The 27,953-nt window shown below is 39.9% G+C and overlaps 1 protein-coding gene across 3 annotated transcripts in view; it reads left to right on the plus strand.

Moving 5' to 3' along the window:
• Window positions 1-27,953, plus strand: part of Sox6 (SRY-box transcription factor 6) — a 540,795-nt gene that overhangs the window by 359,365 nt on the left and 153,477 nt on the right. For 2 of the 3 annotated variants that reach the window (XM_032892839.1, XM_032892840.1), the window contains exons 3-4: window positions 3,888-4,062; window positions 6,816-6,884. In XM_032892839.1, coding sequence (XP_032748730.1) covers window positions 3,934-4,062; window positions 6,816-6,884 — 198 coding nt within the window. In that variant the 5' untranslated portion in view covers window positions 3,888-3,933. The remainder of the gene's footprint in view (window positions 1-3,887; window positions 4,063-6,815; window positions 6,885-27,953) is intronic. The other variant, XM_032892841.1, reaches the window with a different exon arrangement.

A 27,953-nucleotide genomic window follows, 5' to 3' on the forward strand; every position in this document is an offset into this window, starting at 1 on the left:
GAGCTTTAAATTAATTGTGCCAAATGTATATAATGTATGGAATAGAAAGGTCGCCTTCTCCAACCTATGCATTTAGAGAACATAAACTATTGTACTGTTTAAATGTGTTACTCCCTAATCTGAACCCAAGCTATACCTACATTGCTATACAGAGGATTTCTCATTCTAAAGGAATTTTACATTTCACCCAGCGCCATTTGTTGTGACTCATAGCTGTACCAACAACTATCTGTTAATTATCTACCTGTCATCCAGCTATCACCTATTGCCCATCATTTAGATCTATTTAGCTATCATTTACTATCTAGCGCCCATCACGTACAATCTATATCTGTCTAGCTATGTATCATTTATTATGTGCCATCTGTCTACATATATGCCTACCAGTCACCTATCAATTATCTATCATCTATCTGTCTTATTATACCTTTCTATTATATTATATTAATCAACTATAAGCTATATATCACCTATCAATGGATCAATCAACCTATGGATAAATTTTACTTAAGTTTAAGGGGAAAAATGTGACTCTTTTTTAGTGACAATGTTATATGAGTACCAGAACCCTTAACTTACAAATCCTACTGTCTCCTTGTTTTATTTTCCTTAAAAATATGGCTAAGTGCAATGGAAGAGTTTTTAAATCACACTTAATGTTTATAGTCAAACGGTTTCACTGTCTTTACACTCTGTAAAATGATTCATCTAACTGGTGTTATTTGGTAAACTTAGGTCACATAATGGAGTTACCCAGACATTTACAGATAGCACTGTTGGCTCCTACTTGAACAGGAAGCTGCTGTTTAAGACCACCTCAGCTTCTCTGATTACCAAGTGGAAGAGAAAGAGAAATTAATGACAGGTGGTTGAGAAGGCTTTAAAACTGGAGAAGGGAGAATTTCATCTTCATGGAAAAATATAAACATAAATCCAACTTGTGTGCCTTTGGTCCTTACCCAAAACACTCTGTGGGGTGCTTTATTATCCAAGAACAGTGGTAGGGCAGCCGACACAGTGGTCAGCAAGCCTCCCAACTCACCTCATAGAGTCAAGTAAAGGAGAAAACTACAGTGCATTAAAGATAGGCAGTAAAAGGTGTACACTTTTTTTTATTGATTTCAGAACTTTCCAGCCTGTTCCCCACACCATGGCCAGCGTGCCCTCCTTGCTCCAACTGTTACTGTTGTTGCATTATTCTCAGAATGGAGAGAAAGCTCATCAAACCTGCTCTATGTGGAATGACATTTTCTGCCTCTTTATCCTCTTTCCTTATTCATATTTAATCATCTTTATTTAATCTCTAAACATACCAAAGCCTGTATACCCCAGCACGCAGGTGCAGAGACGAAGTCTATATTGTCTATATTGTTGTTTTTCCTTCTGAAAAGCTCTTGATCATGTATACTCCTACCCACAACCCTCCCCTTATCTGTAGTTCCCTTGCAGTGGTAATGTTTCATATTTTCTGGAAAGTTCTTTGATCAAAAGAACTTATGATCAAAAGTTCTTTACCTTGCTTATGCATATTCTTCTTGTTAAATTCTTGCTTTTCCAGGTTTCCTTCCTTGAACTTGGGTCCAAACTTGGGTCAACTTCCCTTAGCATACTTGATTTGCTTGCAGTTTCTCAGTAGTAGTTTACATTCATATAATGATTATTTTGATGTAGTGCCTGGCACATTGTTTCAATCAAAAGATATTCACTGAATTAAAATGAATAAAATCAGAAAATAAATGAGCTCTTTAGTTTTCCTGTATCTTCTTATTCCTGTGTATTGCGATGAAAGCATGTTGTTTGGTTCTCCTCTGGAAACCTACATTTATATTTTTCTTATTTAATATTTTTGTGTCAAGAACAACTTTTTCTTTTTCTTCTTCTTCCTCCTCCTTGCCACCCTCCTTGTCCTCATCCTTCTCCTCCCCTCCTCTCCTCTTCATCCTCCTCCTTTTTTCTAACCAAACCTAAAATCCTACTGATGAAATAAAAACTCATTTTTCTTCTTTAATGGTTTCCAAGAGCTACTCCTGGGGTTGGGGATTTAGCTCAGCGGTAGAGCACTTGCCTAGCAAGCGCGAGGCCCTGGGTTCGGTCCCCAGCTCTGAAAAAAAAAAGAAAAAGAAAAAAAGAAAGAGCTACTCCTGATTTGCTTGCTGTGTATTTCCATAACTAGTGTCTCCTTTCTTGTATGTCACTCTTGTCTCTTAATTCTGAATATAGATACCCTTTCAGGTCAGTCAGGGAGGTCTTTTTCTGTTTGTTCTTTTAAACCTGAGTTGGTTGTTAAAATCAAAAAGTGTTTCTATCTGGGTTGCTTTTCTGTCAACATCTGTCTGTCTTTGAAGGAATCCTATGCTAGCAAGGGCTACTCTGAAGACACCTTTTTTTCTCGGGGGGTCCACTCAGAAAATAGGGACACACGTAATTAAGATATTTTTAGCTTCTTGGGTTGTTCTGGTGCTTTCCTAGCAGGCACGAAGGGGAGGGCTTCACAGGGCTGAAAGTCTCCCCTTCCACATTCACAAAACTCGGAGCTCTTCATCCCCTTTGACAGCGGCTGGCATCTTCCTGAAAAGCTTTCAAAGCATAGATCTCTTCTTTATAATGAAACCAGTGAGGCTCCAATACAGTGGCTGCAATCCTTATCTTACACTGTGGTAAAATGCTCTAATTTAGACTCACAAAAGGATTCTGTCCCCTTTACTTAAGAGAGCTGTGCAATTTACCCATAAAAGACTGCAGTGCCATTAGCGCATACCGTAAGTGCTCTGCGTCTTTGCGTTCATTAAGCTGCACATCCTTATGCATGGCCTTTCCAGTCTCTTAGCCTGTTTTCTCCCTTTGAGGAGTGACAAATGACAAAGGGGTGAGGGAGCCCCCAAGCAACATTGTTGCCTTTGAGGACAAATCTGGAAACCTTAGCTTGATCCCTAGCACAAAACCAAAACAACCAAAACAACAACAGCAACAACAACAACAGCAACACCTTAATACTTTCTTACCTAAGGTGGTTTTAATTCTCTTGGGAAAACTTGTTCCATGCCCAAGAGATTGATGACCTCTTTCTTTCCTCTGAACTTCAGACAGACCTTCAACAATAGAAAACCTACGAGGACCACAACTAGGGAGATCCTTAAATAGTGCTTTGTGAGCACCTGCCGATCCTTGCTATTGAAAATGCCACTAAAGAAAGGGCAGTTTTAGAATATTAAACTAGTTAAAGTTTCTGCACTTTGGTCAGAACTATAGAACTTTGATTTATTTTTTTAAAGTTTTTTTTATTAGCGTATATTAGTTCTATGTAGTAGTATGTTTGTGACAACATTTAGGTATATAGTGTATTTTGATGACACCTCTCATTATATCTGCTGTCCCCTTCGATCTCCTTCCTCTTCTGAACTTGTTCCCCCATCCCCACCCCATGTGCTTTCCTGTTTTTGTTTTGATTCTTTAGCTTTGGGTAATCCACGAAGTTTAACTAGGGTCACTTACTTACCCTTATGGATAAGGGGTCATTTACAGGAGCTGGAGTTCCTTACTTGTAACTACACCACGGAAGAAAAAATCTCTCCCTCCCACAGCAACCATTAAAAACCTCAGGATTTTTGGTTTGCTCAAAGGATGGGTGTGTCATGAAAAGGAATTAGACTGGTTGCTAGGTTATTCTGCTTTGGTTTTGGTTTTAGAGGGGGACGGGGATTCTAGGTGACAACACAATTCTGAGTATGGAAAGCACTATCCACATCACAGCACACATGCACTTATAGGACTAATAGTTACAGTCCTACACCCTTGTCTAAGAGGTTCTTCTAAACTGGGCCCCTCTTTTTCTGATTCCTGCAAGACATTCCTCAAGCTTGTGAGATTTCCTCTCGTTCCCATTTTAGGTACACCTGAGAGCCTTAAGTGGAGAAAGAACGGCAACTCTCCACCATGATTACCCAGCTGATCAGCTTGCGGGAGCAGCTCCTGGCAGCGCACGATGAACAGAAAAAGCTGGCAGCCTCGCAGATCGAGAAACAGCGGCAGCAAATGGACCTTGCTCGCCAACAGCAAGAACAGGTGAGGCTCCAAGGCTCCAGGGAACTGGAGATGTGGGGGGTGGGCGCCAAAATCAGCAAGCAATCACACTGATTGGTCTATTTGTTAGAGGCTTTCTTCAGAAAATCAAATCACAGAAATTCAAAAAAAGAAAAGGGAAAGAAAGAAGAGAGAGAGAGAGAGAGAGAGAGAGAGAGAGAGAGAGAGAGAGAGAGAGAGAGAGAGAGAGAGAGGAGGAAAACTTCTAGCAATTTAGTCTTCAAGAGGGCAAAGAAACACATCGTAGGCGGCAGCACGGATGACAAACATGGCTTTTGGAAGATTCGGTTTGGATAGCTTGGGTGTAGCCACCTACAGAGTCACCCAGAGAATATTCATGCTCACTGTGGGTTCTGTCCAGGCCTCACTGTCCCCTCTAGAAAAGAAGGGATTTTCTTCTAGAAAAGCTTTAGGACTTTGTAGTTCACTGGCCTCTAACTTTAAAGTGCTCATTCCTCCCCAAATAGCCCCGACTAGCTTGTGTTTACTTTCCAAGATAATTATTATATTGCATTCTTCATCCATATGAAAGTTGGTTGGTTTGGATGGCGAGTTACAGTCTCTTTCTGTAGTGTGGGTGAGGTGAGGCATTGAAAGCAAATTAGTACATGGCTCCTCAAAGAGCTGGACGTGATTGACTCAGAAATGAGAACGAAGGAAAATCTTAGAGTTTAAATGTATGTCTTTCAGAAAATGAACCACTTTTACAAGTGATCTTCTTGTCTCCCAGGGCGCCTTCACATAACAATGATCCTATAGCATAGTCTCTCACGCTCTAGATCAGACAGACCCAAATTAATGTGTGCTTTTTAGAAATCTGACATTATTACTGGAATTATCTTTTCAGTTAAATGTATTTTACAGGGATATATAGAGCAGTATATGCTCTGTTGATTTTAATGAGTTGTGACGTCTGGTATTTTATATGCTTGAGTATTTGCCCACATGTAGGAATATGGACTCAGCCCCTAATGGAAAATAACATAAAGGAACACTGTAAAAAATCAGAAGTTAGAATGTCATTTAGCCATCCAGAGATGACACAGTAATTAACTATTGACACTTGTGAATAAGCTAGCACAAATTAATCTTGACACATTTGCAGACGAGTGATATCTTACAGTGAACACTTTGTAATTATATTTCAAAATGAAAATTAAATGACACTTAAAACTAGGTTGTCATGCTCAATGAAGCGAGCGTGTAGCTCAACCGATCGGCAAATAAAATTCAGAGTTTGAGCCACATGGTGCTTATGTACCATACTTCACTGTGTCAGGCCCATGTGTGTAGAGTGGATGATGGTAATTGCGCTGTGGTGTTTCCGATGCATTTCTAGGCAGCACTTTATCATTTACGAGGGACCATCAATATTAGATGCCTAGTGGCGTTTCACCAGTTTGCTAAGGGGAAATAAATATTCAAAGGTTCCAGCGTCCATACCTAGAGCTGCAAAGTGAGTGGTCGGTTTCTGATTTGAGTGGCAACAAGCCAGAGCAGGCTGTCCTAACCTGATTAAATTCTGTTTTCCTATGGACTCTAAACTCTGAGAAAATGTAATCCCTGTTCTCAATCTGGGATTGCTTAGAGACCCCAGGTATGAGCCAGTTGTCCCCAGAAACCATGAAGCAGCATCAGGAAGTCTCCCATTATTGTCCTTCTAAGCTGGACGACATGATTGGGTATGTCTCCTGTTCTAGGCAAGAGAGGGTGACAGGAAGATGGAAGATGAACGGGGTAGAGACTGGCATCATTGGCGCTCATTTCACTCCCAACGTAGTTCATTTTTGACTCCTGGCTTATGGAAATAGGTAGAAAGAGGAGCTCTCGAGCATAAAGCACTATGAAACCAGGTCCTCCTGGGAGCTCTTGGGCCCCCATGCCTCCCTGCTTGGCAGTGCACACTCTGAGAAACCTCCTTAGAGCCTGAGGCTGTAGTCAACTGTGAGGTGGGCAGTGAGCAGCCGAGGGAGCAGCTGAACGCTGACTGCCATGTAGTTAGGCAGCAAGCTCCACCTTTTTAAGAAAGGTTTTGCCTTCTCAGGGGCAGACTCCACTAGGTTTTGTGTTTTATGGCTACTATTTCTTTTTGTAGCCCAGGTAGCCTTCTGAGATACTGTGCAAAGAAAGGGAATATAACACCTGTATGCAGATCCTGTCCTGTGAACAAGTGTGTCACCCCAAAGGGTAATTGAGATTACAGCACAGTTTGTCTTAGAAATGCTCTGTAGAGCACAGAGCGTCATCAGAAAAGCAAAGGATCTTCTCTCTGTTTACTAAGCTTTTCTGTCCTTTTGATAATATTTATAAGTCTGTCAGGGCTGAATGACAGAAATAAACCCGTGGCACATTAGGAAGCCTTTTACTTGCAGATTTTACTTTTTATAGCCAGACTATCCTATTTAGACAAATGTGGCTGGATTTTTCTGTTTTATTCTGCAAGGATCTAGTTTCCAAAGTCTGTGGAAGTCAGTGCAGCAAGTCAGTGCAGATTGAGGAGCTAGCTCTCAGCTAGGGCACAAGGTTGTCATTTGCACTTTTGGATAAAGCACAGGCACCCCACTAACTCAGATTCTTCTCCTGTCCTCCCCGGTCCCATGGTCTCCTTCCAAAGGGAGTCTTTCACACTGAGGTGCAGTAAAGCATCAGGGAGTAGCAGGAGAGACGGAGACGGAGACGTAATGGCAAAGGTGCAAGCGTTTCATTTTAACCTAATGGAACTTTATTTCTGATAGATCGCAAGACAACAGCAGCAACTTCTACAGCAGCAGCACAAGATTAATCTCCTGCAGCAACAGATCCAGGTCAGTGTGTTTTATTACCCTCATCTGACTATCTGTAGGTGTACTCCTCCTTCAAAATGGAACTTAAAGTGTTGTAAATGACCATCTTATCAACAGTGCCAATGTGGCTGTTATTCAAGGACGATGCTGTACACAGTTGTTGTCCAAAAGGACAGCAAGATTGTGGTCACAGCATCCTTCTGTGGTGTGATGTGTGAGCAGGGTACACCTACCCACCTCCTCAATCTGCCTTCTTCCATTTATCCTAATGCTACCAGGCTGAAACCTCTTGGTTTCCAAGGCAGCATACAGATGCTGTTTTCACTGCTAAAAGCCAGTTTCTGTTTTGTGTTTTATTATGTTATAGGGCTTCAGAAAGAAGATTACTTTTATTTACTTGTTAGGAAGGACTGGTTGGGTCAATTCTGAGAAGAATCCAAGAAAAGCCCGTTGATAATGAATTTCTTTCTTAGCAAATACTGACGGCACTCTCTTTGAATACAAGGGAAAGCAGACATAGCAGTGATCAGTGGCCTGTCTTCAAGGAGCTTACAATTTAGACAGCAAGAAAAAACTGGTTCTGAATAGTTGTAACTTCCTTTAGAGAAGCCATTATTTATTACTTACTTATTTTTCTAGCTTCAGTATAAAAATGTGCAGTTCATTACAGGTCTACAAAGGAAGGTGACAGTCTGATTTATCTTGTTCCTTTAGACACTTGATGATTAACTCAACTAGCAGCTGTTTCAGATAGTTAGGGAGAATGGGTTGTATTTCTGAAGAGAAAACTAAGTATGAATTCTAGAAAGTGCTGGAATAAAACACTGGTTTTCTAGATTAACCTTCAGAACACTGGTCCCAGAGCTATGCTTAACCAGCAATGGAATTCTTTCTCTTGTTCATTGTGGATATTTTCTAACTTATTGAGATCTAGACTAGCACAGCTAAGCCACTATCTTCTGAGCATCATGCGTACTTTTCCTGAAGTTGATGCCCTGCCTGAAATTCATGCACCTCCAAAAACACCAATAGCATAAACTCATAGATAGCTTCTTCTAATGTTCCACTGTATTGGAGAATGCCAGTGATTTTAACTTAGATCTTCACTTCATTTTGTTAACCTTTCTTACTTTGCTGGGCACCGTGACTACATTGACAGTTCTAACGGTGTCTGAAGAGGTGCCTCTCTTCAATTTAGCTTTTTGTTTTCAGCAACTTCACTGGGCGGATTGAGCTGGAATGCGTTTTCTGGTTGTGTTCTGATTTTGTATTCAAACCTACATTTCAAAAATCAAGATGGAATGTCTTTTGCATTTGTGATGGTCAGACTTTACAATTAAATCTGGGAATAATTTTTCTTCCTGATACCCCTTTCATGTCTCATGCTGAGGTTCTTAATTACATAGCTATCCAGGTGGCGACTCGTCTGCCCTTATTAAAGTTTCCAGTGTGTTTCCCTCTCCTGGGGTTAGGATTTCTAGTCTGTGTTTCTTACGTGCTTCTCCGGCTCCCTTTCCAGAACTCAGGGTGTTAAATCACATGAGTTAGTCCTCTGTATGGACATTCTAATAAGAGTATGTGTCTGTGTATTTCTAATACAGTCTGCTCTTCAGCCAATGTTATTTATATCAGCGGTCTGCCTTGACTGACACCTTGCCCTGCTCCTGAAAACCTCAGATACATAGCAGTTAGGTCATAGTATTCTATGAAATATTATAGTTACTCATCACGTATGATTTTATCATTGTAACATGAAATTGAGTGTTTTAAGTAACTGTGGAAACACAATTAACTAAATATTAGCCTGAATATTCAGTTTGAGAAAATAGGGATGGACCTTGAGAGATAGCTCAGTTGGTAAAATGCTTGTCATAGAGCATGAAGACCTGAATTCCACCCCTGAACCCAGTACTGGGGAACCAGCCTCAGTGGTAAGCTCCAAGCCGACAAGAGACCATGCCTTAATACAGTAAGACAGATCACAAATGAGAGCTAGCATGCGAGGTTGACTTCTGGCTTCCACAGGTATGTACATACATGCTGTGCAGCCTTCCCTACCGGTACCCTCTGGCACATGCATGTGTGCACAAGTACACACACACACACACACACACACACACACACAGAGAGAGAGAGAGAGAGAGAGAGAGAGAGAGAGAGAGAGAGAGAGTGAGAGAGAGAGGCTTCTCCTTTTTTCAAGTTTCCTAATAGAATTTTAACTTTCGTTGTTTATTTTTTAATTTAGCTAATCAGCATTTGAACTCAGAAATCCAAGTTATAAAACAGCAGAGCTGCACGGCTGGCATTGTTAGGCTGATTTTAGGGATTTAAGTTTCTTTCTAACAAGATTCTGTGCTTTTTAGAGTAAAAGGTTAGACTTGTGCCTGCTGTTTCCTCTGTCCTGGGATCCTGACCCATCTCAGCAGCACTTATCAGGAGGAAATCGGTTTCTCTAAGCATTTTCCCATGCTGAAAAACTCTTTGCACTAAACTTGTTTATCTCTGACTCTTACAAAGCATGGTTTTGATATTCAACTTTTCAATCAGTTCTTTGGAAGAGTATATGAGTAAGCTGAATTTTTAAAGGTATTTTCTTACCAGCTATAAACATAGTCTAATTTATAAGAAAGATTATAGTTGGATTAATTTTGGGTTAATTTCAATTAACTTTTAGGGGGAAAATGTGAGATTAAAGACTGTTTCAACAATTTTTTACACAAAGGAAACATTCTTCCTTTTGAAACAGAACAAACCAGATGATTAAAAATTAAATTAAATCTAGCTTCTTAGCTTTTTTTTTTTTTTTTTTGTCTGAGACAAGATTTCAATGTGTAGACCAGATTGGCCTTGAACCCAGAGAAATCTACCTGTTCTGCTCCCTAGCTCTGGGATTAAAGGCCAGATCAACACTTTACTTAAAGTTCCCAAGGACTGCAAAGACAATTTGAAAAAGTGTAACACTTACACCCTTCTCACAGGCCAAGAACCTACTAGCATACATGTTCAGCCTCACAATCAGCCGTCTGTTACTCAGTAGCCATAGTCAGGATGTTCCTCTGGTTCACTAAGCTGATTTGTCTTTCAATTGGCAAGCTTCAGAAGAAAGGAGAAAATGTCTAAACTCTCTTAACAACTGCACGCAACACATCTGGACCTATTATAAGAGCAACACATGAAAACCTCAATGATTTGCCCAGAATGAAAACCATGATCTTTCACTGGCGTTAGGAAAAGCTGTGGCTGAGATGGTCCTGTAAAGGTCCTGATGAGAATTTTATGTGCAGTCATTCAGAACCTGTATGTGCAGTTGAGAAAGAATTTTCTTAATATTTTTTCCTCTTTGAACATTTTTATTTTACATAATTCTGCCTTGGTGGATCCTAACTACATTTTTAGAGAGGATCTTTAAGACTGTGTAAATGGAGTTGAAAAAATATGATTAGTGATTTTGTGATTTTTTTAATTGGTTTTAGTGAGCTAACACTTACCATTTAAAAAATAGGGATTATGATTTAAAGGACTATTAACATAGTTTAATATTAGCAGATGCTGTTTGCCTTTTGAACGGAGATCCATGATTGTTCTTTGGGAAATGGTGATTCCTCAAGGTTGTTACATATTAAGTGAATATCCTCTATGGAACACAGGAAAAGTCAGGCATGATTGATATTCCTGGACAGCAAGACAATGCGATATAAAACAAAGAGGTCATGGAATGTGAGTCTTCCTACTCAGCAAAGTTGCTTCTTAATGCTGCAATCCTAAAGGAAGATGATGGCTTCAGTCATTTCAACCTACTTTCCCTACCAGCTTCACTGCAATACCTCAACCAGTGTCCTGAAGAATTTGATTCATGACTTATGTGAACTGGCATACAGAACCCACTTCAAAAAATGTATTTAAAAAGTTGTTATAGTATTTTAATCAACTAGTCAAGATAAGGCTATACTAGATTAAAATATTTTATAAATCTAGATCTTACTATTTTATATATTCCTTCATCTACTTTCATTTGCCCAAATTATAGATTTGAATCAGAAAAGCCATTGTTCATGGATACAATATCCCACACTGGCACCTGTCATTGGGAATACATTTAATGATGGCATCTTAGGGCTGCAACTTAGTTTTTGTAAGAGAATCCAGCTCATTAAAACACCTTTGTGAAAAATTTACTTTCCCAGAAATGAATGGTGTTATCTAGTGACCCAAGTCTTTTCAGACCAGGGTTTAGAGTCATTCAAGTGGTCTGTCTCTAAGACTGACTAAAGAACAGACTCTTCCAGAGGAAATGGCTGCTGGGGATTTCCTCAGGCACTTGGCTTTCTGTAAGGGCTGATGCTGTCAGTTCATGAATACTCATCTTCTTGAATAAAACTGGGAAGCTTGGGATCATAATTAATTTATGATTAATACCCAATATTCCTTGCCCCTCTCTATCACTTCAGAAACATGTTAGATGGGGAACTCTATCTTTAGAAAGCCAGAAATTGTAACTGCTGTAGAACATGCTGTTTATTAACCTTTCCCCACGCTGTTTTTCAGTTTTGTGTCATGGGAGATTTAAGAGCATATGAATATTTTCATATGTAGCATTTTCTATTGTGGTTATGATATGTACTTATATGGTGTTGGTATATGTCATGTGTGTCTGCATTACTTGTATGGCAGAACAACAGCAATAAACATATGTTCTCCTTCCTGCCATGTGATACAGAGATACACAAATATTCCAAGAAGAAAACAATCACCTTAAGCAATCAAACAAGATGGCTTGAAATGTCCCCTGTCTTTCAGCTAAGCTTTGCCTGTGGCTTACTTCAGGATGATTTACTAAAGACATTTCAGGTATCTGCTGAGCAGAATAAAGGACAACCTTTTTATGGGAAGTAGTTGTCTAAAGATCAGAAATAATTACTTTGTACATTAGCCTTCCTGGCCTGCTTGACCTGGTTAATTAATTTTTTGCTAGCATAAAATAATAGATATATATTTGAAGATATGCTTCATCGTTAAGTATCTAATTGACCTCTAATTTTAAGAGCTGGACCTTCCATTTATTGTCTTTCCAAGATGGCTAGAGCAGAGCACGTTCAAGAGCTGGCTGCCGCCCTCAGACCAGCTTAGGCCGCATCTCTCTTCTAACTGTCAAGAGCTGGCTGCCGCCCTCAGACCAGCTTAGGCTGCATCTCTCTTCTAACTGTGTTTAGTGCTGAGAAACAAGGCAATAACGCCGCTCCTGCTTAGGCTCCAGCAAATAGTCTGGTTCTGTGTGGTATCGATCAGGTAATGGATCTCCTTCCAAAAGCCTTGGAAAGAAGCAAATAAATCCATCGAAAGCAATTTGATACTTCTATTGGCATTGTACATGTGTCTGGTAGTCTCTTGCCATGCAATGAAATAAACAAAGCTTAGAAGTCTAGGATTAGCCCCCAGCTTCAGCAAGCCCTTAAAATATCTTGTAATTCTATCTTCAATCATGAATTAGCCAAGAAAAACAGACCCTCTCTCCTCTCTGTTTCTCCACTGCATGGTTTTTCAGTTGCCCACAGGCAAGCTGTGGTGATCTTCTTTCGAAGTTTAAAACCAAGATAAAAATGCAAATCTAATTATTTCTTTTCTGTAATATAATTAACTTTTAAAGTAATGATAGATGCTGTATAGCCTGCTTCAAACATTTTAATAATGAAGTTTCTAGATTATAAAGAATAGGTAAAGCTGCTGTAATTTATGAATTGCAAGGGCCATAAAAGCTAAGATGACAAACCCTTACTGTGGTTAAAACTACACATTAATCACTCCCGATTGCTTAGTTTGGAATGGGTCTAGAAATAAGAAAAGTGTAGACAAGATCCCATATGATGCTCTGAAGACTTAATCCTCTAGTTTCCTGCTTTCCCAAACGTGGCCTTGTGCAAAGATGCTATGCAAAGGGAAAGTGGGGTCTGTGAGACTGAGGCGTTCCTGTGTGTGAGCCTTCCCTCTGGCCTTGGAACTCTCTGTAGCCCCCAGCTTCCCAGATCTGTTCATCTCTCAGATCCTATCCCCAGTTTCCAAATCAGAGATTCTGAAAATTTATGGAAGCCAGAGAGTCTTCTTGCTTGGGACTAAAGTGGTAGAAAATCTCCTCTTTTCCTAGGCAGGGCATGAAGCTGCCCAGTGGGTAAGATGATCCTGGGGGCATCAGCAGGTGACATTACATGGCAGTGACTCAGTCTTATAAGGAGAAAATAACTCTTTCTGTTGGTTTCTTGGTCCTCTTCTCCTCGAGGCTTCAGTTTTGTATAAGTTTTTAGTCAATCTCATTCCTCCCCCCGCCTCTCTCATATGTATGTGTCAGAGAGGTTTCTACTGTGACAATAATTAGATAAGTAATTTTTCATCACTGTCTTCTTTTTGAGATAACATCTCACCACATTGCCCACACTGGCCTTGAACTTGCAGTTGATTTTTCTGACTCAACTTCCAAGTGCTACCACTAAGAACATGGACCACCACATGAGGCCTCAGGGTATTTGCTTCTAGGATAAATACTTACTTTTCTTTTTTAAAAAAATAATACTTTGTTTAATATGAGTACTCAGTTCCCAATATTTAATATTTTGACCAGTTATGAGAGACTGTCCACTGTAAAAAGAAGCTTCTCTAATCATGATCGAGAGCAGCAAAAATATATGGATATAAATAAATACTTAGAAGGCGGTTTGACAACATGTTAATTCCCTCACTAGGTCCAGTGACCTTCCTTGCCAAGGACTTTTGACCAGGTTTATAATAACAGCCTCAGAATCAATTAGAAAGAAGTTTATTAACCCATAACAGTAATGCCAGTATCTCTTTGCCAATATATCTTGCCTAGCAGGACAGTACTGTAGCATGCAGAGTCCAGTGCTAGGCCAGATCATTGGTGGCTTTTCCAGGAGCCTGCACAGTACCCTGTGGCACTGTGGCAGCTAGCCAGCAGGGGCGTAGTTTTCTGTTCATTTCAAAATAGATTTCTCTGTGTTCTGTAACTATGCTGTCTTCAGCACTGGGGGCCTGCTGTTTAGCTATGGCAGGCAACCAAGAGTGGATAGGCTGTGTTGTTTTGGGTGCTTGGTGGCCTGCCCCGACTAATAACTGCTAAGGAGATATCTCATGCCTGGCACTGAGTTTTCTTTTAGTAACCTGTGTCTTCTGGGAGTAGCCCTAACTTAGCCCTGCGGGTACCTTGTGTCAAACCCACTACTTTGTAAGGTTCTGGTTATTTTTCTACTGATGAGCCATTTTTGTTTTGATTTTTAAGCAGTGACAAAATGTTTTCTATGAAATAAATGTATTTGAAACAGAAAAGCAACTTTAATAAATATAAAAACTTGAAGCAAATAGTGGTTGAGCACCTGCATTTGGATCGATCAGAAGTTTGGGAAACACTTGAGAAAGCAGTACGGGAAGAGGTGGTACATGTCCTCCTCCACAGCATAACTTAGGCTGCTTTCAAGGTCCTCACTCAGGAAAGCAGGGAAGGAGATGGCTGTCACAAGTTGATCACAGAGCCAAACTTAAAAGCAACAACACTTCTCACATTTCACCTTTTATGAATTGAAAATGTCCTATCTTTTTAGAGAGCTATAGTCATCATAGATGTTACCTGCTTCTTTTTCTAGTAATTTTATTTGGTAAATGCTATGAACTACATGTAGATCTCTGGTTTTGTGTTTGCTTGTTTGTTTATTTGTTTATTAAATTGTACTGGTCTGTAAAATAAAAGACCTTGATCACTCTTACATTTGAATCCTAAGCACTCAGGCTGCCCCACCTCTTGACTGCTGGGGTTTAGATGTGCATGGTCAAACCAGAATACACATTATTTATTAGTAAATGGGAAAATTTGAATAATTGTACTCAGTTTACTTCAACTAAGAGGTAAAAAGAATGGACTAGAAACTTTTGTAACATAGTTTGAGATTATATTTATGGTTGAGAATTCTTTTGGTATCTGCATATAAACTTTCTAGTCTGCATTACTTTCTGGGGACTTTAAAATAGTTTGTGTCTATCCTGAGGGTCAATAACCTTTCTTCATGATAAAAACTTTTTTAAAAACATGTTTCTGTTGATGAAAATGGGCATTGACTGACAATGTTGCATGTTAGTGGTTCTCAACCTTGTTTGTACCTTGTCATTACATGGAAGACTTTAAAAAGTACTGGCATCTAATACCCATAAGAAATATCCTGATGTAATCATTTAATTAGTTAGACTACAGTCCTAGCACTGGCAGAGCTAAAATTTTCTTTATGTATAATTGTAGTGGGTAATAAGAATTGAGAAATGTTGACCTTTACATTATAGTATAGATTACATACCTAAATGCTAAATCTGGGTTGTTTAGATTGACTGCCTATCTGTCTATCTATTCAACCATTCATCCACTCTCTTATCCACCTACTCATTCATACTTGTTATAGTAGAGCACAGGTGTCGGAGATAAGTGAATCAGGATGTAGATTCCAGTCCAGTCGATGATTGGCTTTGTAGTCTGTTTTACCATTTACTAGCTTCCAGACAAGTTGCTTTAGATCTCTGAGCCTTCGTTTCCTAATCCCTAAAATGGATGATTACAGTACCTTACAGTAGTATCGAGATTAGAGATAAATTTAAAAGTCCCCAAGTAAGCCCATGCCTAGTATCTGCTGCCACACTGTCATTAGTACTTCTCCTGGGTGATGGGGGGAATAATTTCAGAGATCATAAGGGGAAGCAGGTATGGACATATTTTTTAAGTGCACATATGTGAGTCTATGTAGATACACACATGTATGTTCAGAACCCACAATTGGCGATGTGGTTAGAAGATAATCATTGTGTAATGCTGTAATCAACTATTATCTCCATAATAACTACAGGCAAAGGAAAAAGCAACTATTTCCTCTGGCTGCCAAATGAGAGCTGTTTCCACTGTCAGGGAGTAAGGTGTTTCAGGAGTGTAGGAATGGTCAGCTAAGAACTAGACAATGCTGTCTGATGATGGTGCAGAAGGGAACAGGGCATTTTATTCTTGGAAACCAGGGTCCAATTCCTTGCTCTCATGCTAAAACAGGCCTTGTTATTAGATCGATGGTGCTTGAGAAATTAGAAGGACAGTAAACAAACCTTTCCAATTTATTTTATAGCTTTTTAAACACAGATGAAGTTGTGCAGTGTGGCTGCACAAACACAGAAGACCTTGTCTTACAAAGTTGTTGGTATAAATCTTACATGTGCCATGGCCCATAAGTCAAGCACTTGCCTGGCTTTTGTGAGTTATGTCTACACTTAGAATTTAAGAAGTTAAACAGTATGCATACCAGGCTTGAGAGATGGGAATAAAAATTGATATACTGTGTGGCACTTGACGGAGCACAAGGGAATATCTTCTGAATGCTGAGGGATGTCCCGACATAGCCATTTTTAATTTACATATAGTAATACCCACTCAAAGTTATTAGAGTCAGAGCCCAAGATTTTTACCTATTCAAAGTAAAAGAAAATAAATGATGCAAAACGTGTAATGTCTCCTACCAGATGCTGCATCCATTCCCCCTACCACCCTGTCCATTAGGAAAATATAAATCTGCATCCTTCAAGGAGGAAACTGTAATAGTTCCTGGATCAAAATGATGGTAGAGTCCATCTTCAGTCAGGTGGCAGGCTTGACTTTTTTTTTTGTTCCCTGTGTATTTCAGAGAAAGGACTCTCTCTCAGAATGTCTGCCTGCAGTAGCTGAGATTAGTGTGGTGGGAGGCGGTCAACAGACTGGCCTGACTGCTGCGTAAATGTAAAGGCTCCTGGGAACAGGCTGTGCCATTCTGTGCTGGAATTGCCTCATGCGTGGACACAAGCACGCACATGCACATACGCACACATATATGCATATGTACATATCATCTTTATATATGAATATATTTATTGATATAACTTCTTTATATGTGTATTCATATATATTTATTTTAGGGAAAGAAAGGTTTAAAACTGAGGTCATTTTTTTTTAGACAGTAGTCATCTCAGGCCAGAAAAGTGTCTCAAATAAACAAAACATTTCTTATAAACTATGACCACTATTCTGGTGTTTCTGAAACTGGATTTGGTAGAAGTTGGTTTTAGCTGTTGAAGAACCAGATAAATTTAGGGTACTATGAAATTAATATACTTGAGTGGATTGAGAAGAGGCAATTGAAGACTGAGAACTTCCAAAAAAAGGGGGATGCCTCCCCCCACCAGCTGACAGTGAAGGTTCAATGAAGGACGTCTTCTTTCTCATCCTGTGTGTGTTAGCCCTTCGCTCTCCTGACTTGCACTTTACTGCAGACCATAAGGTTCAAACAGTTCATAAGCTGGGGTCTGGCTGGGACTTGAAAGAATAGGCATGAGTGTAGTGACAGGTATCAGAGCCCCAGTGCCCAGGAACAAAAAGTGTCCAATTATTTTGTGATGATTAAGGTGTCTTGAGAAAGGGGGAAATGTATAGTATTCCATTGAATTATTTGTGTGCTCTGTGTATTCCTGTCATGTAGAGGCAAGGTAGGGTGGGGGTGCCATTTACTGACCTGGAATTTGTGTCTGACAATAATACTCTAGTAGGATGGATTACTGGGTTCTATAGGTTAGCCTTTAGAGGGTCAGAGGACTCAGCTCAGCACCAGAGTGATGGAACCTGCATGCTCTCTACCAACTGAGAAATTCCAGCTCCAACACTCCCCAGCTCAGCATCCACACCACAGCTGTGTTTCTGAAGAGATTAATTCTGATTGTATTGTTAGATTCACTGGGTTCTGAGAGGCCTCACATGGACCCCATTTTAGGATGGGGGATATCCTTGGAACTCCTAAGCCCTAGATGATCTCTTGCAGGAGAGAGTTCAGATCTTAGTAGTCTGTAGAGTAGGTAACCCGAACTCTGTGACTTGGACTTGACATTCATATTGCTAGCATTGTTCCTTCCCAATGAGATGAATCCCTGACTAGGACCCTGATTTGTGATGTCCTCTATATACACAGTCATTAAGGCAACTGTGTTTGAATAGTAGACTTAAAATTAAGCTATCTTTTTTTAGTTTAGGATTAACTTTTTTCTAAGTGCTTTTATAATTTAAAAGTTAAAAATTTAAATGTACAGTAAAAGATCTTATTACATTAAATTTATTGTCTATTCATTGTGGTGGTCTGTCACTGACTATTAAAAATGACACCAAAGTAGTTTTTAGTCATTTAGGATAATGTTTTAGTATAACATTACATGAACAGAAACCGAACACAATAATGCAAAAACAGCAAGATCTTATAAGGTTACCTAAAAATAAGCCTCAAAAGAGACTAGAACAGAGTACAGTGTTGCCTGGTTAATGTCGTCATTCCTCTTTCAGAAAAGGCTGGTTGTCAGTCTTTGCATCTTGTGTCTGCCTTTGTCATATGTCATCCCTAACTCTTGGGATTGAACATCTGTGATTGATGGTTGCTTCCAGTTCAAAACAATCAAGTCTCCAAATGGCTTGCAACTATTTGCAGGCCAATGTTTTCCCAGGGTTTAAAGCCCATTTTTACTGATAATTACACCTGTTTCTGACTAATTTTCCTGACTTTGCCTGGGACAATGGATTAATTCCACACTTAAATATTCTCCTTGGCTCTGGGAGGCCATGGTTTTCAAGCTCAGAAAAGAGGATTCATGAAGGTGACTGACCTGCTCTCCATAGAATCAGTGGAGGACATGAATACACAAATGAAGACAAAATAGAATCAGGGCAAAGAAGAAAGATAAGAAAGATGTGCTCAAACAGAAGGCAGCCCAGACTGGGATTCAGTGCATCTGTGCTTGGTCTTTGTCCTGATCCTTCTGCATGTCCTTCAGATAGCTCTGCTTTCTTGTGTTTAAAGCAAGGGTTCTAAACCTTGCCCCCGAAATTCTGAGTAGCTTTGATTCTGGTTGAAAGGGTAGATGTGAGGCCTGAGAGTAAAAAGAGAGAGTATGGACATTCTTGCCAATGAAGCTTGAGAAGAAACGCCAAGTTGACTGTACCATTGATCATGTTCAGAGGAGGATGCTGTTGTAAACCATGGAAGAGCTTGGAATTGTGGGATGCCTCCATGGGACATTCATTGCAATGGATTGCAATGCTTGCCACCTAGATGCTGGCTAAGGGGACTTTTAGAAAATTTTATTTAGGACAAAGACTATATAAAGACCTTTATAAAGGCCTGCTTTCAGGGGACAGCAAACACATCTTGGAGTTAATGACAAATTCCTGGCACTAGGGATCCATAATGGAAAGGGTGACTCAAACTCAATTTTAGTGTTACAAGTAAAATATTACAATTTTGGGGAAAAATTCATAGCTTTCCAAGGTATTAATTGCAGGAAATTACAACACATCCCACCGAAGTGTTACGTCAACGCATGCAGAATGCACAGAGAAGTTCTCAGTCTCTTGTTTTCATTTGGAAAGAGATGTTAAATGATTGGAACTTTGAAACCCGGGGAAGGGGTGGAAGTCAGTCAATCAGTGGAGGGGAAATTTCCCGACATGCTTCCTGGAAGTAGGTGTCGTGTGGAGATAACTTGGGTGTGAGTCCTTATGGCTGTTTCTCATTTGTAGCTAGTTACGTTTCATCTTCTGGTACCAATGGATTTTCCAACTACAATTTATTTATTGGGTTGTATGATGAAAATATGAGAGAATTTCATTTCTGATGTGTGGCAGCGCTTAATATGGTTTTCCGATTTCCTCCCATTTTGTTTGAAGTAAATAGGGTAATTACTCACTAAAATTCTAATATATTTCAGGGCTTTAGGGATGAATCTAAAACAGAACCATATAATGTTCTATTTAAGCAAATCTAAGTTCTTATTAGACAGTTCACCTTAATGTCATTTTTTATAAATAAACTTTGTTGTATTTTTTCGAGGGTTATTTAATTTGTGGCACCGCATTCTGATATCTGCCTGTGCCAAGGCCTGCAGGATGTGATTGTGGTTTAAACATGAAAACAATTTGTTTTTGAAAATGGATAAACCATGTGGGGAGGATACATAATCACAAATGAGAAGGACTCTGATGTTACTACCACTTCATTTCTTCCTTTCTGCTGAGGCATGTGTAGAGTTTATCTGTCCGTGCATAAGGCATTTGTGCCCATTGTACAACTGACAGCTACCTAAGTAAATAGGAATGGAGCAGATTCTTGGGAAACTCCGGCCATGCTGCTCCCATGGTCTGTTTATGGTCCCCATTAATTGTAGGGCTTTGTCAGATAGCCACTGGCTAGATCTGGTTTTACTTATCAGGTCCAGGCCAGCTTTTCTCCCCATGCTGCTTAGGGGATAGTCCTTGTGCTACTAGGCTTTTATGACTCCTGAGTTCAGGGCATCTTAAGGATTGAAGCTGTCAGTCCTACAACTCCGGCATTTTCTGGGAATATTAGCACCACTGTAGCAAACCCTTGGCATATTTGCTCTCTCTCCATGCTGCACAGTCAGGTGAAATGAGCAGTTTACTTTTACACATAGTAGTCATTTTAATAATTATGAACACATTCATTTCACTCTAGCCTGACCCTTCACTGCTTTGGGTAAACTGAAGACTCTTAAAGCATGGTTGGTGCTTTCTTCACAGCCTTATCATCAGGTAAAGGAGTAAGTAGGGTGGGGCGAGAGGCAGCACTGAAGGTCACTACATCAATATCTTTCCCCAGAGGGACACTGTATATCCTGGGAAATAAGAACACGGGAAGGGCATTTGCTTGGGCTTCTAAGAAGGCGGTTGCTGGTGGAAAGAGCCAGCAGGAAGCAGTCCTTGCATTGCATGCTCTGCCTTGAGAGAATGCCTTGCCCTTGTACCCAGAGGGATGAGGTACTGAATTTGAATAGGATGACACTTTTGTGGTGTTCTAGGCCTCTCCATTTTAGTGTTGCCAGGAGTGGCTCCTGTAGCTGGGCTTAAACCCAGCTGTGAGAGGCATTGGAGTTTACAGAATGAGTGAGCTAAGATTAACCATCCACGTGGGAAAGATCTGTGCAAGGAAATCTGAGGAGACACCACCTCTTTACTTATGTGGATAGTGTTTAGGATATTCACATCTTGAAAAAAAGTCTCATTACATTTTGAAAACAAACAATAGGAACCTTTTTTTTTTAAACCAACTAGCTGTGAATTTGTACAAGAAAAACACCAAAAACTGGTCAGGCTCTCATGCATTAAGCAGAGTAGATGAAATGATTTATTGGGATTTATGCACATTCTGTAAAGGGTTAGCACTGCTAACAGAATGAGTGGCAGCCTCTGGGAGCTCAACAGACCCCAGGGACTAGTCTTTGTTCCTCTAGTCTTGACAGGCATGTGCCTCTGTTAAATGAGGGCTTAATTCCTCTCATATGTGAACAATTTCCAAGCCCAACAAAGGCAGCCAGAGCTGGAGCTGTTCAAAAGAACTAACACAGGAGGACACATTCTTGAAGGAAGAGGATGCTAAAGGCTAATTACTCCTCTGCTTAGCCACTATCTTACAGTTTATACTACTCCAGGTTTATTAACATGGCTCTGCCACACAGTTGCTTTTTAAAAAACTACTAGGATATATTCTTATTCTCTGTGAAATAGTCATTTGCAGATCTCTGCTGTCTGAAGAGCATATCATGGAATATTAACTCGATAGTGGGGGAGGGGAGAGGCCAATATGCTTGGGTTTTCTGTCTCAAGTGGAAGGAATTTAAACTATTTACTGAGCAGCACCCCTGGAAACACTATGGACCTTTCTTTTGACAGCACTGGCCTCAGATGTGGAGGGGTCCTTATGGCATCATTTTCTGTAGGAGTTTCGGGCTTTGGATCTTCCATTTGTCTCAATGTGATCCACATTGTTAAGGGTGCAGGTGGGAAGTCTCATGCCCTTTCCACTTTGCCCTGTTCGTGTCTTCTTCAGGACTCCATAGTAGGCCATATTTCCTCCATTAGAGTTGGATTATGTTTCTCTGTTTATATGTCAGCCAGCTGTACAATGGGCACAAATGGCTTCTGCAAGAACAGAAGCAGGTTACCTGTGCCTCAGAAGAAAGGAACAGACACAGAGGAAGTGCCTCTTTGATCTGATCTTTATTGCTGAAGAGTGTTCTTTTCAGGATCAGTACTTTCCAGGAAATACTACCTACCAATGAATGTAGGGAATTATAAAGATGGGGCTAATTACTAGAAGTGATCATCTTCTGACTAATCATTGGTTTTATATGTTCTTAAAGCAGAAAGTACCAGTTCTTTGGATTACTGTAAAGGGTTATTTGTAAATGGAGATCTCTTTAAACTTGGAACCTAGGTCGCAAGAATAAAGCATGGCTTTATGATATGACATAAATTACAGAATATTCACAATTGATGTGGTTAAAATTTCTTCCAAATACTGTTAAATCTATATTTAAGACACTTAACATAAAAAAAACTGGGAAATCTTCATGTATGGTATCCTTCATGTATGCTATCCTTCATGTATGCTATCCTGTCACAGACTCAAACATCTCTTGCTCATTTCATGGAGCAGTGTCTTCTGTACATGGTAGACTTTATGCTACATAACAGAAACGTGGCAACTATTCATTACAGTTTTAGAGATGGACAGCAGACAGACAACTTATTTGATGGTATTTGGCTAGTGAAGTGGTCTTTGTGATGCACTATTAGCAGGTGTGAAAAACATAACTTCACCTATGACTATTTCAACTAAAGTAGCAATGACCTGAAAGGACTTGGGGTGATAGCTCTACTGTGAGAGTGAAAATATTGACTTCGACTTGGGAAAGAAAAAAGGAAGCTGTTTCTTCCCAAATGCTCTTCCTTAGATACCTTGCCTTCTATCCAGAAGCACTGTGGTCTCTGTCATGAAGAATGCTCTAGAAGTAAACACTGCAAGCCATTTAAGCTGACTGAGCCACCTTTGCTCTAGATCTGGAATGCATGAGATGATGAAATACATTGGAGTGTTCAGATTTGAGTCAAAAAATTCCAGCACTCTTTTTAACACGTATCAACGAGGTTAAGTTTGTTCCCCACTTTTATTCAGGAGGGTATCCCAAATTATCAGTCAGTAACCTTCTATAGGCCCCACTCCAGTTTTAAGTTTCCCATTCTTGTGTACAACAACGCATTCTCATGTTCTCTGTACTACTTGCACTTACAGGCACATCATAGACTTGCTGATTCTAGTTCAGTTCATTTCAAATGCCTCTGGTCTATCTGCTTTCAGTCTCTTGTTATCAATAGGACTCTGGCTGCACCTCCTCAACAAATGGTCTCCACTTATGGTCACTCTGTATGTCCCCTCCAAAGCTATCATTTCTCTTCGTTTCTCTTCTGCCTAGACATCCACTGGGCTGTCTAGCTTCTGATTTTGAATGACTTAGAGTTTTTATCCTGTGCTTGTATTGCTGACATGGTTCTAGACTTGAGGATGTGATGGTATGCAGTACCCTCTGCCCTGTTAAGTTTCTGTGGCAGCTGGGACAGGCAAAAAGTGCATGAAGTGAGTAACACAGCGTGCTAGTATAGACAGGAGCTGGAGGAGGATTGGGGAAAAGGAATTATAAACAGGATGAGCAAGCACTGATCAGAAAAGGTGTCTTCACAGAGACTCTAAGGAATTGAGAGAGCAAGTCTTATGGATTCCGAGGAAGACATATTTTAGGATAAGGGAAAAGCATACACAGAACTCATAAGGCACCTAAGTCAGCTGTGTAAGGAATTAAGGGAGCCAGTGTGGCTGGCAGACAGGAGGAACTCTGCTGTCTTAGTGAGTTAGGGAGCCATTGAAAAGAAGGATGTGAACGCTGGCTGGGGTTTTAACAAGCTTATTTCTGGCTTGATCCATATTTGGAGTATTGTGAAGGAGTCAAGAGTGAACACAGGAAAACACTGAGAAATTCTGGCAAAACCTGCTGGCTACTTTGACCAGAGCTATAGAAACAGTGACAATGCCTAGATATACTGTGAGAAGGTGAAAACAAAGAGATGCAGAGAGAATGGGGGTTGAGTCAGAGGTGACCTCACCTAAGGAGGAATTTGAACCTCAGCAAGTGGTGCAATGGAGCTGCCACTGATTTGTAGCTCACTGGGAACTGGTGAGAGCAGGCGACAAGGATGGGCAATGGGAGGGACAGCAGAGAATCTGGAACTAAGTATGGAGTTGAGAAACTGTAGTAGTAGTAGATCAGGGAGTCATGCTGAGCAGGAGGCCAGAAGAGCTACAAATTAGAATTCAAAGGAGACACTGGGACCGTGAGGATAAAGTGTGTTAGTATGTCATGGTCTTCAGAGTTCAGAGGTCTGAGCCTGAAGTCATGGCTCTCTACATAGCTTCCATTATTTTTTTTTTTTTTACATCGCGAATAAGTCTGTCTGTGTGCAACCTTCTGAACATGTCTGTACTTCCCCATGTGCAAGCCACCTATCACATCGTTTTTCTATTTGGGATACCCATTGCAGTGGTTTGAGTGAGAAGGGCACCCATAGGCTTATATATTTGAATACTTGGTCTCCAGTTGGTAGAAGTGTTTGGGAAGGGTTAGGACATATAGCTTTGTTGGAGGAGGTGTGTGACTGGGGGTGAGCTTAGGGTTCAAAGCCTATAACTCTACCTGGTAGTTGTGTCTCAAAATATAAGTTCTCAGCTACTGTTCCAGCACTGTGCCTGCTGACCTGCTGACCTACTGCCATGATCACAGCCATGATGGTCATTGACCCACTCTCTAAAGTCATAAGCCCCAAATAAACTTTTTATAAATTGCCTTAGTTTTATCTTATCACAGCAACAATATAAAAGGAACTAAGACACCTGTCTATGTTCTCAAAGTCCTGTTTACCTCCTAAAGCCTTGGAGATCCATTAAGATCTGGTTCAACGAAGCCTTCACTGATCATCTGTGATTGGTGCCTTCCAACACAGTTCTTTCTCTTCTGACTTTCCACAGCCCCTTGAGACTTTTCATACAACTTATGATGGGCACTGGACTTTAGCTACTTGTGCATGTCTTATCCTCCTACGAGATAAGTGTCCACTTGAAGACAAAGCAAATGCATTTGTGTAGTCTGAACACGCCTACTCTGTGCATTATACCCAGTGAGCACTTGGTAAATATTGTTGGACAGGTATCATCTTCAACTATTTAGCGAGGTAGACAGATTACTCAGTTTTCTTCTTCTGTGCATCTACTAGTTATTGGAGCAAGTATTGAAAAGCACATTCACGAAACGAATTACACTAAAATATTAGCTCTGCAAAGGAGGGGAATTTGTTGAATTCTGTAAGCACTGACCCTATCAGGGTGAAGTCTGTCCATTGTGGACATGAATTTGTGGATAAATTGGCTATTAGTATTAATTTGATAAAGTTAGTAGTATGGATGAAAGAGTCTACAGTTAGTGCAATAGGAATAATTTTAGGGATCTGTTTTGATGGACCCTTAGGTGCATTAATGCAGCATCCAGGGCATCCCTGAGATGTGAGGTAGCTCTTTATGGCCTAGCGGTTATCATACAAAGTGGAACAATTGGAATTCCCAAGAAAATACAATAAAATTAATCCTCCACAAGTAGATTTTAAAACACCATTATACTGTTTTGTAATCAATTATAAGAAAAGCCATAGTTGTAAATAAATTAAGATATAAATAAAAGATAATATGGATTCTGGGAACCAAACTTAGGTGCCCTCGAAGATCAGCAAACACTCAGCTGCCGAGAATCTCTCTAGCCATATTTTCCTCCATCTTTAAGAGAAAAAGAGTTTTCATCATGAGACTTTATCTGGAAAGTATATATAAAAAGTATCTTTCTCTGTTGGATTATGCTTTTTCTGAGAACACTGGCTGATGTGTGGTTTAGCTGTTTTTCATTGAACAATAAAATTGCGCTTAAAGTTTTGTATGATTGATGTCATGTGCTCTGTCATTAGTAATCATGTTTCTTTTCAATCATGGCCCTACTCATTAAATTTTTTTCTTTTATGAAAGATACAATCAAAATATACAAGGTCTTAGATTATTTTGGCTTGGAGGAACCTGGATGGAGAATACCCTCACTTTCAATGCTGCTGGCCTCATACGGGCTTGTGCCTGTGTGTAACAGAAGCTGAGGTTCTGTTAAATGACATTCCCATCTCAGGATGGGTGACTCTGTGTCTTTTCTGCGTGGGCTGTTTGTGTTTGGCTCCTTTCTTTTCCTTTTAGGTTCTCTTCTATCTCCACTTCCCATATTTTCATTCTAGTCTTTCTGCTGGCATTCCATGTCACCTTCTCTGATTATTCACTCTTTCCTTCATTTTTATCTTGTAGTTCTTATTCTCAAATACTTATTTTCTCCACTCATCTTATGAAAATCTCAGTTTCCCTCATTTTATTCTGTTGTATTCGCTTACATTCCTTCCACTCTATTCTATCCCACTCTATTCTTCTGTATTTTGTTCTATTATATCCTCTGTACTCTACTCTGTTCCATTCTATCCTTCTGTATTGTGTTCTATTCTATTTTTATTTAGTTTTACTACTTATATTCTCACTGACTTGTCACAACCAAAATGATTTTTTTTGAAACACTGACCCTGGTCAAACCAATCATTGTGGACTCAGGCTAAAGCTGATGGCTTGTCAATTATGTAAGAAATGTGAAAAAGCACGCATTATATCCCACAAACTACCAAAAAAGGATGAAAATGTAGGCCTCTGAGGCCCTTTAAAGAGAAAATACATCCAGGCTACATGGCCATCTTAGTAAAACCCCGAACCCAATTCCTCCTGTCTTAAAGGATACAGGATGTAGCTGGTTGAAGCTGTAAGTAGGAATGTCCATGTACTAAATGGGAAAGTCTCACTTTTTTTTTGGTTTAACATAGTTAATTTCCATCATAATGAATTTAAAGCTAAATTTACTAACAAGGGATTTGAGTTATAGGTACAAAGTAGAGGGCATGAAAGCTCCAGCATATATAATTATATAGAATATTTGCATCAGATGAGGTACAGGGAAGAAATCAGAAAAAAATTTATTAATTTATTGTCTTAGTGCCAAGAGGGGGATGAGGGACAAGATAGTGGTACCCACAGTCTGATACAGTAGGCCTCAGCATAGCCCCTGCCAGAGGTTGGCATAGTCAAATAGCGAATCCTAGAGAAAAATACAATTTTTTCCAGTGAGAATATGGAGCAGGCTGAAGGTACTGTTTTAGGTGGGTGGCAGGTGTGATGGCACTCAGAGGGTCAGGGAGGAAGAGTGAGGATCCGGCATACATGAGTGCTACAGGTAGTAACCCGACTTTATGACTAGTGTGAGCTATGTCTGCTGTCCACCCAGCAGCTTTTATATGGTGGAAATTTTGTGGTGCTGCATGCACCAACATTCTATTTTCTCTTTTATCTGCTTCCTGCTTTTCCAGATTTTCCCTCATCTTGTGTCTTCTTTTTTTCAGAACTGGGGACCGAACCCAGGGCCTTGCGCTTGCTAGGCAAGCGCTCTACCGCTGAGCTAAATCCCCAACCCCCCATCTTGTGTCTTCTTAAAGAATCTGTGTGAAATACATATGTGCGTGTGTTTTACCATTTAACCCCCACTGTTTTCCTCTCTAAAATGAAATATCAGTTTTCGGCCATTGAACTTTCATGGCCAACAATAAAAATAAAATTGATAAAGTATTTTTATTTAGATCGCTAGCTACTATTTAAAATCATTCTTATGTTTACCATTATAAAAATACATGGTAATGCTAACATGCATTTTAAAGGTACAGGTGGTATAGTGTAGGAACCGAACCAGTGCTTCATATGGACCAGTTGCCTCTTTACAAAATTCCGATCCAAGGAAATCATATTGGTTGATTGAAATCTGTGCTTACCAAGAACAAATGGCTCAGAGCATTTTCTTCAGTGAGATTTGGCTTACCAGCATGTGATGGGGGAAATATTGAAGAGAACAACAAACTAATTGGTTATTACACTAAACCTACTTGGCACTACCTGAGGAGCCAGAATCATTAGTGTAGCACCAGGAGTTTGAATATTTCTCGAAGCTTTGGTAAGAATTTGTATTTAATAATAAAAAAAA

The sequence above is a fragment of the Rattus rattus genome, chromosome 2 (assembly GCF_011064425.1).
Source record: "Rattus rattus isolate New Zealand chromosome 2, Rrattus_CSIRO_v1, whole genome shotgun sequence".
Taxonomy (NCBI): domain Eukaryota; kingdom Metazoa; phylum Chordata; class Mammalia; order Rodentia; family Muridae; genus Rattus; species Rattus rattus.